At 39.5% G+C, this 18,437-nt stretch overlaps 1 protein-coding gene across 1 annotated transcript in view; it reads left to right on the forward strand.

Moving 5' to 3' along the window:
- LOC150086634 (uncharacterized) overlaps nucleotides 1–18,437 on the forward strand; it is a 96,386-nt gene that overhangs the window by 16,741 nt on the left and 61,208 nt on the right. Inside the window, exons 4-6 of the mRNA XM_090372211.1 lie at nucleotides 6,083–6,253; nucleotides 13,599–13,673; nucleotides 18,031–18,165. Of these exons, the coding sequence (XP_090228337.1) occupies nucleotides 6,083–6,253; nucleotides 13,599–13,673; nucleotides 18,031–18,165 (381 nt within the window). The remainder of the gene's footprint in view (nucleotides 1–6,082; nucleotides 6,254–13,598; nucleotides 13,674–18,030; nucleotides 18,166–18,437) is intronic.

Genomic DNA, 18,437 nt, shown 5'->3' on the forward strand with positions numbered 1-18,437 from the left:
AGAGCCTTCTACAGGAAACTGGGTCGAGATGAAAAAGCAGGAAACGGACCACACTAGAAGAAGACGATCGAGGAGTTCTGGGGAAATATCTGGAGCAGTGAAGTAAGACATAACAGCAGAGCCCCCTGGATAGAAGGAGAACGGAAGAAAACCAAGGACATACAAGAGATGAGGGAGTGGGAGATTCGAGAAGAAGTAAAACATGCGATCAGGAACGCCGACGACTGGCGAACCCCAGGAATTGATAACATCCACAACTACTGGTACAAGAAGCTCACCTGCACACACGAGCACCTAGCAGAGCAGTTCACTCGAATGATAAGGCATCCGGAGACAATCAAGAAGTTTCTCACTGAAGGAGTCATATATCTGAGGCCAAAAGACGAAGATACAAGAAATCCAGCGAAATACAGGCCAATCACTTGCTTCCCAACATTGTCCAAGATCCTGACCAGCTGCATAACCAAGAAGATACAGACCACTTAGAGAGTCAGAACATATAGCCGGACAGCAGAAAGGATGAGAGGAGCAATTAACCATAGATGCCACAGTTATGGAGCAAGCCTACTAGAAGCACCGCAACCTATACACGGCCTACATCGATTACTGCAAGACCCTCGACTCTGTACCTCATAGCTGGCTAATAGAGACCCTAAATATCTACAAGGTCAATCCGATAGTGACAAACTTCCAAGGAGCAACAATGGCGAAATGGAGCGTCACAATTGAGGTCGAGAACATCACAACCAGGCCAATCCCCATCAGAAGAGGAATCTTTCAGGGAGATACTCTGAACCCACTGTGGTTCTGTCTAGCACTCAACTCACTATCCACCATCCTTAATGGCAGCAAGTATGGATATAACCTCAAATAAGGAAGAAAGAACCTGTACACCCTCATTCACCTGATTTACGTGGATGACATCAAGCTCTACGCGGAAACCGAGAAGCAACTCCAGCAACTACTCCTGATCACTGAAGAATTCAGCAAGGACATCAGGATGGAATTTGGGCTAAACAAATGCAAGGCCCACACACTAAACCGGGGAAAATTATTTGGCCTAAACTACTGGTAAAGAGATCGAAGCTATGACAGAAGGAGAGACCTACAAATAACTAGTGATGATGCAGGCTCAGCAGTTAGAACACAAAGAAATCAAGAAGTGCCTCACCGAAAAATATCATCAGAGACCCAGAAGCCTGCTGAAAGCAAAATTGAATGGAAGGAACACAGTTGAAGCCATAAAAACCTTATGCAGCTCCAGTACTAACATACACATTCGGGGTCATAGATTGGACTAACACAGAGCTAGAAGATATCATGCGAAAGACAAGGACAATGATGACCAAGAGTCGCCAACACCACCCGAAGTCAGCAGTGGAGAGAATAACAATACCTCAGAAAGAGGGAGGAAGGGGCCTGATAGACCTGATAGAGCAACAGAAAACAGCGATAGTTAACATGAAAGATTACTTCGAGACCAACATAGCACCACTCTACCAGGCCATAAGGAAGATAGATAAGTGGTATACCCCACTCAATCTAAGCCAGGAACCCCCTCCCGCACAGACGGCACAAGAAACAAAGTTAGAAAGATGGGCAAAGAAGACACTCCAGGGCAGACACTACAATGACCTCCATCAAGATCACATCGATAACATTGCTTCCAATGCATGGCTCACAAGCGGGACGCTCTTCCCCGAGACTGAAGGATTCATGGGCCATCGAAGACCAGGTAATCAACACCGGAAACTATAGAAAATACATCGCAAAGGAGCCCAGAATGTCAGATGACACATGTGGACGATGCCACCTGGCCTCAGAAACAATCCAACACGTCACCGCGGGGTGCAAGGTGATCACCCAGACTGAGTACACTTATAGACACGATCAGGTAGCCAGGATAATACATCAGAAGCTAGCGAGGAAATGCCAGTTCACCAAAGAAAGTGTATCATACTACAAGTACGAACCCTAGGGAGTACTAGAGACCCCAATCCACAAGCTGTACTGGGACCGCGCCATAATAATGGATAAACCCATAAGACATATTGATATAGCCGTGCCCAAAACTAGCAATGTCCAGAAAACACATGAAGAAAATATTAGGAAGTATACGAACCTGAGACATCAGGTCAAGGAGATGTGGCATATGCAAGAAGTAACGACCATTCCGATCATCGTGTCAACCACCGGTATGGTGCTAAAGACTTTACATAGCAGCCTAGCAGCAATAAGTCTCCCAGAGAACACCTACAAGGAACTCCAGCAAGTCGCAATCCTGAACACCTGTAGGATAGTCATAGAGTTCCTCGACAAACAGTAACACCAGACATAACAACAACCACCCTGTGTACTTGGTAGCAATACCCATCACGAGGTGGAACCCCCAATCAGGGAGAAATAATATAAGAGCAATAATAATAATAATAATAATAATAATTGTTATTATTATTATAGAGCTGCATTCTCGCCATCCACTGCCTCATCTGCCTCCGACGCTATCTCATCGTCAGCAGTGTTGTAAGAAGAGAGCTGCTTGGAGACAAGGATGACATCGTATTTTCTATAGTGACGAATCTCCTTTCTTTCTGGGATCCAGTGATGGCCGCATGCACGTTGGAAGACAATCTATGGATAGAAGTAATCCAGCCTACATCAGGGAGCAAAGAACTAGGTCAACCCCCAGAATCATGGTAACAGGAGCGGTCAGTTATAATAGATGTTTGCCTTTGGTGGTTCCTTAGACATGTGCAGAGACCTTAGACATGTGCAGATGATCATGTAAAATGCAATCTGCGCGGGTAGCACTGGTATCGTCACCGTCCTCCCCACACCGGGTGGAAAAGGCCCGGGTTCGAATCCCATCGATGACGCGGAACTTGAGTGGGCTTTTTTCACTCTGTGGCTGAGTTAGTCGGTCTTAGGCGTAGATAGCACGCCCCTTCCCCCCCCCAGAAATGCGTTTTTTTCGTCCAGCAAAACAGTCAAATCGACCAGAGAACATATGCAATTTACAGACACGAATACGGGTGAATGTAATCATTTACGGGTAACCCTAATATAATAATTTGTTTTTTTTCTTTTTTGGTCATGTGAAATGCTGTGGGCAGACCCATAACTAATTCCCACTGAATTTCCGATAAAATAAATTGTCACACGTCTGTCGCTCAACACCAGCTGCTCAACCTTTGCAACCGTCTCAGTGTCTGTGGATGTTGATGGCATTCCTTCCTTCTCTTGGCTCGTCAAAAATTGCACTGGAACTCCCGTTTTCACTTTTTTACAGTGTCATAGGATGGACAATCTTGCCCATACGCAGCTTTCATTTCTTCGTCAATTTCCTGAGCTTTCTTGCCCTGCAAATGCAGGAACTTGATCAACTGCTCGATACTATTTGTATCGAGCAGTTGATCAAGTTGCATCAGCAGTTGATTTGTATTGAGCGTCCTTCTTCAGATTATGGGCTCCACCTGTGGTGTACGATCACCTACGGGAATGAAATTTCACATGTTAGTTATTGAATATATAGAGACAATTTATATTAAAAACGGCATCTGCCTACTGATGTTTTATCTAGGTACGGACTTTTGATACCCACTCGTATAGCCTGCCCTATTCATATGGATGTCTTTCGAAACATTAACCAATTCCAACGCTTTCTCAACTTCTGAAAACTACCTGTTAGGCTTCTTTTGGAGCTACTAAGTTCCTGTATCACCTTCTGAATAATTTACTCAGTTGTTGCAAATCTGTGACCGTTCAAGGGAGCTTTGAGATTGTGAAAAAAAATATAATAAAATTTTAAATATTTCATATTATTGTTATCCAAAAGAAAACAATCTCATCCACCCATGTGTATTACGTTTGCAAATTGCCTGTTTTTCTGGCAAACCGATCACAGAGAGAGAAAAAAAAAAAAAAAACTGGATTCGAATCCAGTCCTTTTCTACATGGTGTGAGGAGAGCAGCAATAACAACCACTGTGTTAGATGCGAGGAATTTAAACTTGGGAAAAAAAAAAAAAAAAATCACAGGGATCTAAATATAGTGAGTAATGGGAGACTACAGTGATGGAGTGCTTCCATGGAAACGTCGCATGTGCAGTGACATAAAGCTTACTTCTCTGGCCATTTTCTCCAAACAGCATCGCACAATCACCGAAATGTTTTGTAGTGTCCCTAGTTTCTGCTTGATTATCATATATATATATACCTGCCCGGCAACCCAAAGGTCGCGGGTTCGATTCAGCTGAAGCTGACCACATTTTGTGGTCAGCTTCAGCATGTTGATGAAGATTCTGACACGGGATAACTCACCACTCCTGTGATCATCAGTGAAGATGCAAGGCACAAACTTAATAAAAAGTTGTCGCATTTCCAAATCTTGCGTTAAAATCGAATGATATAATTAAGCATCGATCATACCTGATCAGATCACGAATATCACTTATTGAATCATTAGTTTTTGAAATTGAAAGGCGACCAGAATAAGGGTGACGAACATCAAGCGGCTTTTAATGTATTTAAATTTCACAGCCATCTTATCTGCGTATGAGCATGAGCTTGGAGAACATTTATGTGTTACATAGATTGGTTAGTTGTTGTAGGGTTTTAGGTGCATCAGAAACTTAGACCATATTCCACTATATATGATATGTCTGTAAATTGAGTGTTCTGTGGTCGATTTGCTGTTTTGGTGGACGCAAAACCGCGATAACTTCTCCTGAGATCGACACTCAGTCACGTTATGAAAAAGACCCATAAAAATTCCTGTCATTGACGGTATTTGAACTCAGATCATTTCTACGTGGTCTTGGCAGGACGGTGATAATACCAACTTGTGTTATCCACGAGGGCTGTGCACAGACGTATTTGTGAAAATGAAAAAGTGAAATCGCATAGACAGTGTCAGGTTATGAGAACTATATGAGGTGTGATCAAAATATTCGGATGATTCATGTGTTACTGTCTATATGAATTAATGAACATGTCACGATAATTCGCAACTCACTACGACACAACAGTTCTAAGATAATAATGTCTATCACCAAACCTTTTGAATTGAAATGTCAATATAAATAAATGAATTTTTCTGTTCAACTATGTTGAACAGAAAAATTCATTTCAACTCTAACCTTATCTGCTTATCAGCAGATAAGGTTAGAGTTTATAAAATAGAGAGAAATACAAGCCCACATGACTGCTAAAGGTGACGAAATATGGTCATATCTAACAGGCACGTGAGCTTAAACCACAGTCAACTAAAACAACCCCAGGGGCTCACATCTGGTGAGTATGGGCTTGGCACACCCAGGGTCCTGTGCTGTATATCATTCTTCTCTTTCTTGGTGATTCCCTTCTACTTCTGACTCTCTCTCTCTCTCTTTCACACACTCACAGGGTAACTTATTATTATTATTATTATTAACCATATGGTGCAAGGAAGCCTGAGGCTTATGCTGCACCAGCCAAAAAAAAAAAAATTTGAGTTACCCTGTGTGTGTGTGTGTGCGTGTGAGAGAGAGAGAGAGAGAGAGAGAGAGAGAGAGAGAGAGAGAGAGAGAGAGAGAGAGAGAGAGAGAGAGAAGTAGAAGGAAATCACCAAGAAAGAGAAGAATGATGATATCCAGTTGAGGACCCTGGGTGTGCCAAGCCCATACTCACCAGATGTGAGCCCCTGGGGTTACTTAGAATTTTTTTTTTTTTTTTTTTTGTGGCTGGTGCAGCATAAGCCTCAGGCTTCCTTGCACCATATGGCTAATAATAATAATAATAATAATAATAAAACGCATGTACTATTGCGCCTTTGTGTTTTACTTCTCTGGTACGGCGACAAAGTACAGTATTTAAAGCAAACTGCAGATAATTTTAAAATACAAAATTATTTATTGCAAAATATTACAACCAGGTACATTTATATATAACTTTTTTTTTTTGAGTTTTTTTATAAAATTTGAATTTTCTTTTCAATTTATTTTAATTATGTGCGATTTTAAAAATAGAACTGTTCATTTGGCCTAACAATTCTCTGAATTGGTGAATATTTCTCTGAATTATCATGATGTAATATTTTCTCGTAGGAGAGAGTTTTGATGTTACCAGTGAATCTAGTCTTACCAACATTTTCGGAAGTCCTACGCGAGAACTTTTATGTAATCCATTCATCGTCGCCCCTGCGCCTTACTGGAGAGATTTCTTTACGACAAAGCACCAGGTTATGTCTGTTCAATTATTATTCGGTTGGAATAAAGGTATGCAAAAGCTATTAAGATTTAAAATTACAGTGAGGTCATTTAAGAAGTCTAATTGGTTTTTAAAACTCACTTTCACCGCACAGCCCCACGTCGCATACTATTAATACTAACTTGTTAAGTATCACTAATATCAACCTCGATTTTTTTTTTTTTTCGGTCCTAGCCACTGAAATCCCAGGAAAGTAAGTGGCAAGACCAGCCAGAGTACAAATATTGGTAACACCCGGCCGGCCTCCCTGTGGCGAATATTGGTAACGTCGGGTCTCACTAGGGGCCCGGCGGCTAACAGGCCGGACAAACAATGGGCACAACAAACTACATAGTGCATATCCCACACACTTTTAAATCTCTGGCTTGTCCGATACAGAGAACTTACGCGGAGATGGGAGAAATCCCAGGTGCTGTCAGACCCCGAACATACCTAATACCTCCCCAAAGGACTTGAACATCACTTCATTGACACAGAAAAGGAGTACCAAGCGTTTCCCAGTATGCACAGGACCCCTTCACAAGGAGAAGGGTGTTAATTGCCATACTTCGAGACTGATAGTACAGTAACATAAACAAATCGCATAAGACAGAGACAACTCCTGGAAAAAAAAACTGTGGAAGAAAAGAAAATGAACGGAAAAGAAAGGAATAAAGAAAAGAAGAAGAAAAGAGAATGAACGAAAAAAAAAAAAAAAAAAGGGATTGCCCCATGAGTGTCCCAACTTGAATCAAGTAGACAAGAATAGAGACAACAAACTGCAGCCTAGCCCCCACCCCTCATTTATACTCTGGTGGGGCATGGTCATGCCACACTGAAACTTGGGGCTGTCTTCCCTATTGGCTCCATACTTCTGTCTTTCTCCCCCCCCAGTCTTCAGTTCCCCCCTCTCTATCTTAATGCTAGCGAAGCCCCACACACTAAAATTTAAACACATCCAAAATATCTTCGCCCACGTGCCGGCCCAACTCAAGTGACGTCAACCCCACGATTGACGCTGGTATGTGTATGCACGTTTGCCTGTAAATATGTGCCTGTGTGTATGTGTATATATGTACTTGTATACACACATATATACATGCAATATAAACACAGTATAAGAATTTTTTTATTATTATTTTATTTATTTATCTCTTTTATTTTTATTTTATTTATTTATATATATATTTTTTTTTTTAGGTCCTAGCCACTGAAATCTCAGGAAATTAGGTGGCAGGACCTGCCAGAGTAACTTAAGTCTACTGGGTTCCTGGTCTGCTTCCACGGGGTGAAGGTGGGGCAATGTTGGGCCTCAGCAGGGGTCCAGCAGCTAAACGACCAGATAAACAACAATGGTACACAGCACTACACATATACAACATCCATACACTTTTAAATCTCTGGCACTTCTAGTGAACTGGTACACCCACAATGAAAACTACACGGAGATGGGGGAAACCCCTGGTGCTGTCTGATACTAAATACACCTTATGTCCTTCCCACACCTGGTGGAAAAGGCCCAGGTTCGAATCCCGTCGATGACGCGAGGAACTTTAATGGGCTTTTTTCACTCCATGGCTGAGTTAGTCGGTCTCAAGCGCAGATAACAAGGTTTTTCTCCCTAGAAACTGGAGTTTTTTCATCCAGCAAAACAGCAAATCGACCATAGATCACACGCAATTTACAGACACAAATACGGATTAATGAATTCAATTACGGGCAACCCTAAAAAAAAAAATAATAATAAGTTGTCTTTGCCCCATTGGAGATTACCTGGAGATCGGCATTTAAGGAATTAGTAGCAGATATTCGAGAAGTTGAAGCTGATTCAGCAGGGCGAAGTTTTTCTGACTGGAAAGTGGAATGCAATGTGCTATCATCAGCAAAACTATGGATAAGATTTCTGGTCAATCGAAGAAGGTCATCAATATACAAGATGAAAAGAGTGGGAGAAAGAACCTTGGGGGCCACTGGCATTGGTGGAGATGTTAAAAGACAGAGAGCCATCCACCATCATCCTCAGTGAGTGGTCAGAGAGGAAAATGATTTCCAATTACAAACAACAGTTGGTAAACCATAATGGAAGCTTTTTTAGAAGACCTTTATGCCAAACACGATCGAAAGCCTTTGAGATGTCAAGAGCAACTGCTTGTGTTTCACTGAACTTTTCCATTGAATTTGTCCATAAATGGGTAACATGAGCCAGGATATTATTATTATTATTAGTCATATGGTGCAAGGAAGCCTGAGGCTTATGCTGCACCTGCCAAAAAAATTTGATTTACCCTATGACCCAGAGAGAGAGAGAGAGAAATAGAAGAGAATCACCAAGAAAGAGAAGAATGATGATATCCAGCTCAGGACCCTGGGTGTGCCAAGTCCATACTCACCAGATGTGAGCCCCTGGGGTAATCACCAATGTATCGACACTGACAGAATCCATACTGGTGATCGCTGATGAGACGGAAGGTTTCTAGGTAGTTTAAGAATTGGCGGTTAATGGAATTCTCCATTACTTTGAAAGAATAGAAGTAATTGCAATGGGACGATAATTGGATGGGAGGGATTTTTCACCCTTTTTAGGAAATGGCTGGATATAAGCAAATTTCCAAGCAGAAGGAAAAACACCTCTGAAATAAGAAAGTGAAAAAAGGCGGCAAAGAACAGGAGTAAGTCAGGAGCACAGGTTTGGAGAACAAGTGGAGAAATACCATCAGAACATGGAGCTTTCTTAACATCCATATTCGTCAGAATCCTTCTAACATCCTTTTGACGGAAGACCACAGAAGGCATTGATTGGAGTATGTGCTAGGAATAGTGGGAGGTGTTTTACCAAGATCATTAATATATGCATTGGAAAAAAATGGGATGCTATCAGGTCAGCTCTATCCTTGGTTGAAGTGACAATAGAACCATCTGGTTTTGACAGAGGTGGGAGCAGAGATGGGCAAAAGTTGCAGTCAATAGCTTTGGCAATAGACTAGAATGCTCGGCTACCATTAGGGCAAGAAGTAAGTTTTCTACTCTTAGCCCGTTCGAAATAACTGCTTAACAATTGTTCTGAATTTTGATGTAGGCAGAAAATGACATTGAACCTTTGGAAACAAGCCAATTACGATATGCCACATTCTTTTCTTGAACTGCCTTAGCACATTTATTGGAAAACCAAGGTTTAGATATAGGACGAGATTTTAAAGTGGAGTGTGAAATAAAGGACTCCATTCCTACAAGAATAATTTCACTGACATGATCTCAGCAAACGTTGACATCAGAAGTTTTGAAACAGTAATCTGACCAAGGAAATAAGAAAAGAAATCTCACAGCTCATCCTATTTTGCATTCTTGTAAATGCCAGACAACATGAGGTTGGGAATAGCCATGAGATAAAGGCTCCATTGGAGAAGAGACAATCACCAGGTTGTGATCTGAGGTGCCTAAAGAATCACTCACTTTGACCGTGTACTTAGAACAGTTGTTTGTGAGAAAAAGATCAAGCGTGTTGGCTGTATGGTTAGTATTGTCCGGTATTCTATTAAGTAACTGAATAATCTGTGCGTTATTAGTAATTGCAAAAGCCTCAGCATCTCGACCAATTAGGTCTGTGTGGCTAGAAAATGGAAGCCAGCTGGATTTGTGAACTTTAAATTCACCAAGGAAGGTTACATCACTGTTAGGAAAGTTGGACTGGTGTTGTTCAAATGTTCAAAGGGTAGTATAATTTGAATCTTTAACAAATGGAAAAATTCTTGGACATCATGGCCAGCTCAAGGGTATATGGCACCCATAGTCCACAGTGACTGATGGTGGCCCCCCCCTCCAGCCAATGCAAAGATTTTCATTTTTTATAATGATTAATTTTACCAATTTGCACTGAGGTTTAGGTGCTCTCTAAACTTTGGCACCCCTAGGCCAGTGCCTACTTGGCCTTACCCTAAAGCTGGCCCTGTTGGAAACAATACATGAACAAACACAACTGCAGTTAAAACTGTGATGCATAATGAAGTGTTCAACATCTGGAGCAGATTATCTAATGTAATTGCCCAAATGATAAAACAATTAACCTTGGCATTTAATGCAGGAATGTCTAAAGGCATCAGTACCTGCATTGTGGCAAAACATAAAAATGGACTACAGAAGTAGGAGACCCTTGTGGAAGCCATGCATGTTGGACACAAACAAGAAAATACAGCTGTATTGGTGTCGAGAATGCAAAAGACAAATGAAAGACAACCAGAAGCAAGTCCTGTTTTCCAATGAGTCTTGATTTATGCTTTTTAGCACTGAACTCATCCTACGGTGTACTTGACAGTACAGGTTCAAGGAGGTGTAACAGCAGAATACATGTTATCATTGTTGCATGTTTTGCTCTATGGACAGGGGTAATTTCAAGATAACAATGCAGTCATCCCTGGTGCCAAACGTGAAAGAATGGTTTGAAGAACACTGGGAAGGCTTGAAGCAACTGCCGTGGTCAGCCCCATCCACAGATCTCAATCCTATTAAGCAGCTGTGGGATGAAATGGCATAGTGTTTTCATCAGCATAATTCACTGCTTACATCTTACATCACAAAGAATTGAGGGCAGTTTTGATGAATGAATGTCCCAATATGTCATGTGTCATTTTTAACACCATTTTGACTCTGTGCTATGTTGGGTGTTGTAGGCAATGATTTTGGCCAGTGGAGGTTCAATACACATTAGCCTGTGGTCCTAATAAAGTAGCCAGCCAACGTACAGTAGACTGTCAAAATAACGGCACATTCGAGATAACGGCACATTGAGATCGGATGTTTACATACATCACAGATGCCTTGTAGTCGGTGCCAAAAAAAAATGAAAATGCGAAGTCATGTGACCCCAGGGGCTCACATCTGGTGAGTATGGGTTTGGCACACCCAGAGTCCTGAGCTGGATATCATCATTCTTCTTTTTCTTGGTGATTCCTTTCTATTGTCTCGCTTTCTCTCTCAGGGTAACTCGGGAATTTTTTTTTTTTTTTTTTGGCTGGTGCAGCATAAGCCTCAGGCTTCTTTGCACTATATGGCTACTAACAATAACTTTTTTGTTTAAATTTACCATTTTGAAAGTAAATTCTGTACTGATATCACAGATTATAGTGCTATTTTACATTTATTTTAAATTAAAACCCCTCACTATGGCTCCTAAAATTAATAAACCTCATACAGAGAAGAAAAGAAGAATAATTAAGAACATTAATGCTTAGTGACAAACTTGATATAATAATATAAAATAGAACAGGCATAAGTAGTAGTGTATTAATGGCAGAATATAACATTGCATCATCAACATGCTTATGTTTTTTATGTGCAGTTAATAAAATTTCATTCTTAATCTCTCTATTTCTTATTTAGCTTCATTATTTCTGTATTAAATATAAATAAAACTTTCTAGATAACAGAAAAATTGAAATAACGGCATCTTGAATCCCCGAAGGTGTCATTATTCTGAAAGTCTACTGTATATGCTATGTAATAACAGTGGTGCAACCAGGAATTTTGGAGGGAGGTGGGTGAGGAGAGAGCAACAGAAAATATTGTGGGTGTCTATACTTTTACACATCAAGACATTGATATATATATATATACAGTGATTGTTATTGATCATTTCACACATACCTATGTTCTTCTTCTTTCTTCTTTGGTCCTTAGCTGGCAGCTGGGGGAGGCGGTTGGCCACGCAACCAGTATGCTGCTGTAGGTGCCGCAGGGTTTCGGACTTGCTCTGTGATGTTCTTCCATACCTTACGATCCATGGCTTCAGTCCTGGCCTGGTTAAGGTCGAGACGTCGGCTCTTCAAGTCATCTTCCACTTGCTTGGCCCACGTTTTCCTAGGCGCAGTCCGTTGGATGCTCCATTGGGTGGGTCGTTGTCTCCAAAGGAGTGTGGATGGTATTCTGTTCGTGCCCATTCTACATACGTGGCCAAACCATCTGAGCCTTCGCTTCTGGATTTGGTCAGCAATGGTTGGTTGCTGTTGGCATCTGGCACGGATGGTATCATTAGTGATGCGGTCGCGAAGAGAGATGCCCAAGATCTGCCGCAGGCATCGCATTTGGAATACCTCAAGTTTGTTCAAATCTAATTTGAGACAAATCCATGTTTCCGATCCGTAAAGAAGAATGGGCAGAATCAAAGTCCGGAAGAGTCGGATTTTAGTCTTTGTGGAAATGTTGGTCCTCTTCCACAGACACCATTTGAGCGAGGCGAACGCAGTGGCCACCTGTCCAATTCTGCTGTGGATTTCCATGGTGGATGCAACTTTCTTCTCCTGGACCAGCGACCCAAGGTATTTAAAGTCCTGCACTTGCTCGATCTGGACGCCTTCGAGATAGATGGTGGCTTGCGACCCATCTGTTGTCAGAGCCTTTGTCTTACCAGCATTGATCTTCAAACCGTATGGCCGGGCAATGTCGTAGAGGATGTCCGTGGCTTCAGCGTCGTTACCGGCAAGGATAGCACTATCATCAGCAAACATCAGGTCAGTCACATAGTGATCCTTGTCATATTGTATGCCCTGTCTGTTTCTGAATGCTTGCCTCATAATGGCGTCGACCACGATGTTGAAAAGCAACGGGGAGGCTACATCCCCTTGGCGGACTCCAGTTTGGATGGTAAATTCCTCAGATAAATCGTTCTGGATGCGCACCTGGCTGGTTAAACCGTTGTATGCAGTTTGGAGGAGTGTGATGACTTTTCGAGGTACATGTTCAACCTCTAGTAGTTTCCATAAGGCAGGCCGGTGGACACAGTCGAAAGCAGACTTAAAGTCAATGAAAACAATGACGGTTCGCTGTCCACACCGGATCCTCTCCTCCATCAGCTGACGAATGGCAAAGATTTGATCACAGCATCCTCGCCCAGGTCTAAATCCTGCCTGTTCTTCTCGACTGGTTTGCTCGCGATGTTTTTGCAGTCTTGACTGGATGATCTTCATAAAGACCTTTCCGATGATGGAAAGGAGGCTGATGCCACGGTAGTTCTTGCAGTCCCGGTTATCACCTTTCTTGTGGATTCATACCTATGTTAAGAATTATAAATTGTTAATATTGGGAGGGGAAGATATACACCCTTATTTTCTAATCCTGATTTGTTTCTTAGCTCAGCATCATTGTGTATAGGAATTCTTAAAAGCCTCATTAACTGGAGGGGAAGGGCACTTTAATTAGCCAATCTCAGGAAGAGAGTGGGTTTCCACCCCATGAGTTACTCTGGAGTTTTCAGTCTGCATACAAATCAATTCATTCAAAAAGAGTTGCCTAAAGTAGAAGATTTGAGAAATGGTGTTCTTTCCTTCATGTCTGATGTTTGTGTGTATATTGTTAATTTTTTATTATTATTTTTTTTTTTTCCAGATGAGGTGAGGGCAGAGGTTTTTCTCTTAAGTCCAACTACACAAACAAGCTGTGGCAGATTTAGAAAACAGCAAGGTAAAGTATTAGATTTTTATTAGGAAAGTATATATAATAATATAAATTAACATTTGTAATTTGTGTCTTATTTGGTTTTAGATAAACATCTTTAAAATCATTCAGCTAGGAGTTTTAATGGCATGTTACACAAGTATCATGCAAAATTTCAAAATCTAATAAACTAAGCACTGCAATTTATGTATTTTTGAATCTATTAACAGACTCAGTACTATGTTTCATGGATTTGTTCTCCACTACTTTTTCAGTGACTCCCTCTCCTTTACTGCAATGCAGTTCCAATTATTATCAAACAAGTTGAACAACATGTGAGCATTTATTCAATTCATATTTTTGGTAATATGAGATAACAATATTACCTAAATGTTTTAGAAAACTAAAACACTGTTAGATAACAATATTCATTCAAATCAGATAGTGCACTGATTTGGATGAATCTATCATGCACACTCACACTTCCCATACTCTACTTTGTAGTATGCAATCTATTATTAAATAAAGAAATAACATTTGCCTTGTGGAATTGAGAAACTCCATCATATCCATTTCTCTTTCAAACTTTGTATTATTGTGTTAGGCAGTGTTTAATCATGGATAATATATCTTTTTCATATTAGAAAAATACTGTTGGTGGGATCCCTTCAGAAAAGGGAGATCCAATCCAGGTGAGGAAGATTTGTAGTAAACATTGATGACAGAGGCCTTCAGCTGTCTAAAAAGTACATTAAAAGACAGTGTTTGGATAGCTTTGAATTCGCTCAAAAGAAAATCAAATGAGGCATTAGTGCAACCTATCTTTACACTGCATTATATTCTAAGGCTGCCTGTATCTGATATGATTAACTTTAGTCCTAACCAAAATGAATAAGTATCTGAGACAGAGGTGTCGAAAGCCAGCATAGTCCCCAGAATTGGACTCTAGACCCCCTTACACAATGACTAGACTAAGGACATTTATATATTTATTTATTTATTATTATTGTATTGGCAGTTCCAGCCAAAAGACAAACCTGCCATGTTATTTTTGATATACTATTCTTGGTAACAACCAATTCTGGAGTGTAAATGGAAAGTGGTGGAAGTGCCAAAAACAACAAAAAACTGCTATCTTAGGTTACTAAGCCATTTAAAATTTTAAATATAAAATTAAATGGCTTAGTAAACTAATCTCAGGAATATAAAAAAATATAACTCGCATCATAATGAACTTAATGAATTAAAATAAATTAATTACTTATGTTGAAAGATATGTAAATGCCCTAGTATTATCTTTGAAAGTGATGAATGTTCTACAGATTGTAAAGCAGAAATTTTTGAAGGTGCCAGAGGAATTTCACATTGAAGCCAATAGACTAAACATTTTATTACCCTCAAAACACTTTATTTTTAGTTAAAAAATTCTAACTTACATCGTTTTTAATTATTTCTAATACTCGTTAAATTAAAAAAAAATCATTATTCATTTAAATCCATTACTCAAGTATTACTGAATATTAAGAAAGAAAAAAACAAGTTGGAAATCTATCCACTCTTTCATCCCCTCTTATATGGCAGCATTGTCTTCTTATGCGTCCTACCCACCAAGCGGGATGCTGATCATCTCCTTCAGGTTCCTGAAGTAATTGTTCATAAAATGCACTGTGTAGCTCTTTCAAAAACTCAAACGGTATAAAGGCGCTTTTTTCTTTTCCTTGCTGACCTTGTTTTTCACCTGCATCTTCAAGAGACTGTCTTGAGCTAGTAGTGTCTTCTACATCATGTGTTTTTACAAGACAATTGTTTTTGTCCATATCGGTGGATCAAATGCAAAATAATATGATGTTTTATGACATGTCGCTTCTCCTTGGAGATTTTGATGTGATATACCTTACTTATCTGTGGTTGTTGATGTAGTCTTTACATAAACTGGAGAAATTTATGAAATCTTCTTTTTTCATTGAAATTACATGAACGGGTTTTTTTACTCTGGTGGTTCTAACAACCTCTTCAAGTTCTTCCGGGATCATTGCTTTCCACATCCTTCGTCGCTTCTCAATTGCTTTGAAATCTGTTACAAGACATGTAGCTATGGCGATTTACAAGATATTTCACTTCTATTGATGCAAAAAACCTTTAGACACCAAGTATATCATAGCCATCAACAGCATGCAATTTTTGTTTTGTGCAACACAGTTATTGTATCATACTACAAGTCTGTCTTTAGTTATCAGTCCAGAGATCAACACTTTGAAAAAACAAGAAGCAGATTTCATTACTGCCTTGCCCACCTATCCTTTCATGCCACATGCACATGTAGCTGCTGCTGTTGTCACCAACATGAAGACACAAATTGTATATAGGCAGCTGACGGGAATAAAACATAGAACTGTTACTAAGCATAAGGACAAACATCACTTGCCATAAGTCCATGCAGATACATGTCATGAGACTTGTTGGCAGCTGTAAGTTCATGAAGTCAAGTCTCATCAAGTCATGTGCCTTCTCCACTTTATGTTGGTGAAATTCAAATGTTGTCGTCACTTCCTTTTCTTCTTCATTGTTAGAAGTGAAATCGCAACTTGATATTTGTCACATTTTTCACGAGTCAACAGTTGGAGATGAAAATTTTAGTTTTGGAAAGTCCTTTTTAAAAAGAATGCAATAATAGCAATAGGATACCTTGCCATCTGGGTATTTTCTCTTATATGTGTAGGGATTTACATGATGTGAGAATGAAGGAACGTGTGATTGAACCAGATTTCATTCATCCTCTGTGAACTTCTTTTTGTGCTCATTTGAGTTAGGATTCTTCTCCCTCTCGTCTGTACACACGAGGAAGCCCTTTTTCTTCTTCTTCAGCATTTGAAGTTTCCTAGTCGAAACAGCAAAAATTTCTTTAAAAGTCTTACTGCATACTTTCACATTTTTACCATTTCCATCAATAACTACATAACTCATTATTACTTAATGCCTGCTTTCCCATGGGTCATCATATTTTCCATGTCATCTTGTAATGTCTTGTACATGTATTCTATTAAGCAGATAGGTCCCTTGCTGAACTTCGTCAAGCTTATGCACCCCAGGGGCTCACATCTGGTGAGTATGGGCTTGGCAAACCCAGGGTCCTGAGCTGGATATCATCATTCTTCTCTTTCTTGGTGATTCCTTTCTACTTCTGACTCTCTCTCTCTCAGGGTAAATCGGGGAATTTTTTTTTTTTTTTTTTTTGGCTGGTGCAGCATAAGCCTCAGGCTTCCTTGCACCATATGGCTAATAATAATAATAATAATAATAATAATAATAATAATAATAATAAAACTCCAAAAACAAGTGTTCTTTATGTGCGCGTGATAGTTCTTGCAAAGGACATTATTTGCAATTACAAGTAATGTCCTTTTTTGGTGACTCCTTGCCCTTCCTTTTCTTCCCTGTAGATGTTTTGTAAGGCTGTCCTGACTGCAGTGCAAGTTGATGGGCTTTACAAACTTTACACTTTGTCGCTGCTTTCTTTCATCTATTTTTGCATATTACATAGTAAATGCAAATTGTAAAGAAACTTAAAACGATTAAAACTAAAAAAAAAATCTACAAAATAATCAGAACCGGCTAATAAACAACCCATGATGCTATTATAACCTCACAATAGCTTTCAATGCATGTAAAGAATGATCTAAAATGGCAGGTGGCACTTTCATCATTCTCCACGGAATTTGTTCAGGAGGTTCAGTATATGTACCTTCTTGTAGCAGCTGTAGGAACTAAGATTTTTGGGGAACTGAGATTTTTCAATGTTGCCTATGTTCTTGGTGATGTGATATACAACATATTCCACCAAAAATTGATTTTTTTCTATTTTTTGGCACTTTCAGCCTTTTCTATTCTGATGTGACTTACCTTACCTGTCTGTAGTGCAATGTATCCAGTGTAATTTTCACCAGGTAGGCAGAAACTGCTACCACCTGACCAGGAGGAACTGACCCAACTTCCCCTCATAAACCCTGTTCAGATATGGGAATCAAATACAGTCCTTCCAAATGAGCATCATAGCAACTGTCCTGCTATAGGGACATGTGGCTGATTAGAAAGGATTCTCTATTTACATCTGTATTTCACTAATTTTTGAAGTCTAACTTGAACACAGGGCTGGCTTGACAGCAGTGCCACTGCTGTTGTTGTACTTGCATATTTTAATTCTGATAAATTTATTTTTTAAAAATTTCTGAACCACAAGATGCTGTGTACATGCACTTTGCACTGGGCTTCATATTTCAAGCCAGCCCTACTTGAATGATAGTATTTCTTATAAGCTTTTCTGTACTTTATTTCAGCATACAACTGACATCTATACTATATAGAATAATGTATATTTTTCATATAGGATTCTATGGCACCCAATCCTTTCATACTTTTCAGTGTCCATTTAACAGAGAGACACAAATAGTGCATGTGAAAGACTGGACAAGAATGAATGTTACACTCACTCAGTGTGATGTGAAATACAAAATATTCAATGGTAAGTTCAAAATATATTAAAAATATATTTATTTATATATTTATCTATTAAAATATATTTATATATTTATTTTATTTATCAAAATACTTTGATTAAAAGCATTAATGAAATTTCATTTCATTTATCCTTTTAATCAAAGTAATTTGATAAATAAGAAAACTTGACCTTTATAGTAAATCTTTTTAGAGATCAAAAAATTAATAACTAAAGTTAAGGGGAGCAGCATTTCAGAACTAAATCTTTTTAAAGGTAATAAAGTTTATCAATGACAG

The sequence above is a fragment of the Mastigoproctus giganteus genome, chromosome 4 (genome assembly GCF_048544385.1).
Source record: "Mastigoproctus giganteus isolate SK-2022 chromosome 4, ASM4854438v1, whole genome shotgun sequence".
NCBI classification, from domain to species: Eukaryota; Metazoa; Arthropoda; class Arachnida; order Uropygi; family Thelyphonidae; genus Mastigoproctus; species Mastigoproctus giganteus.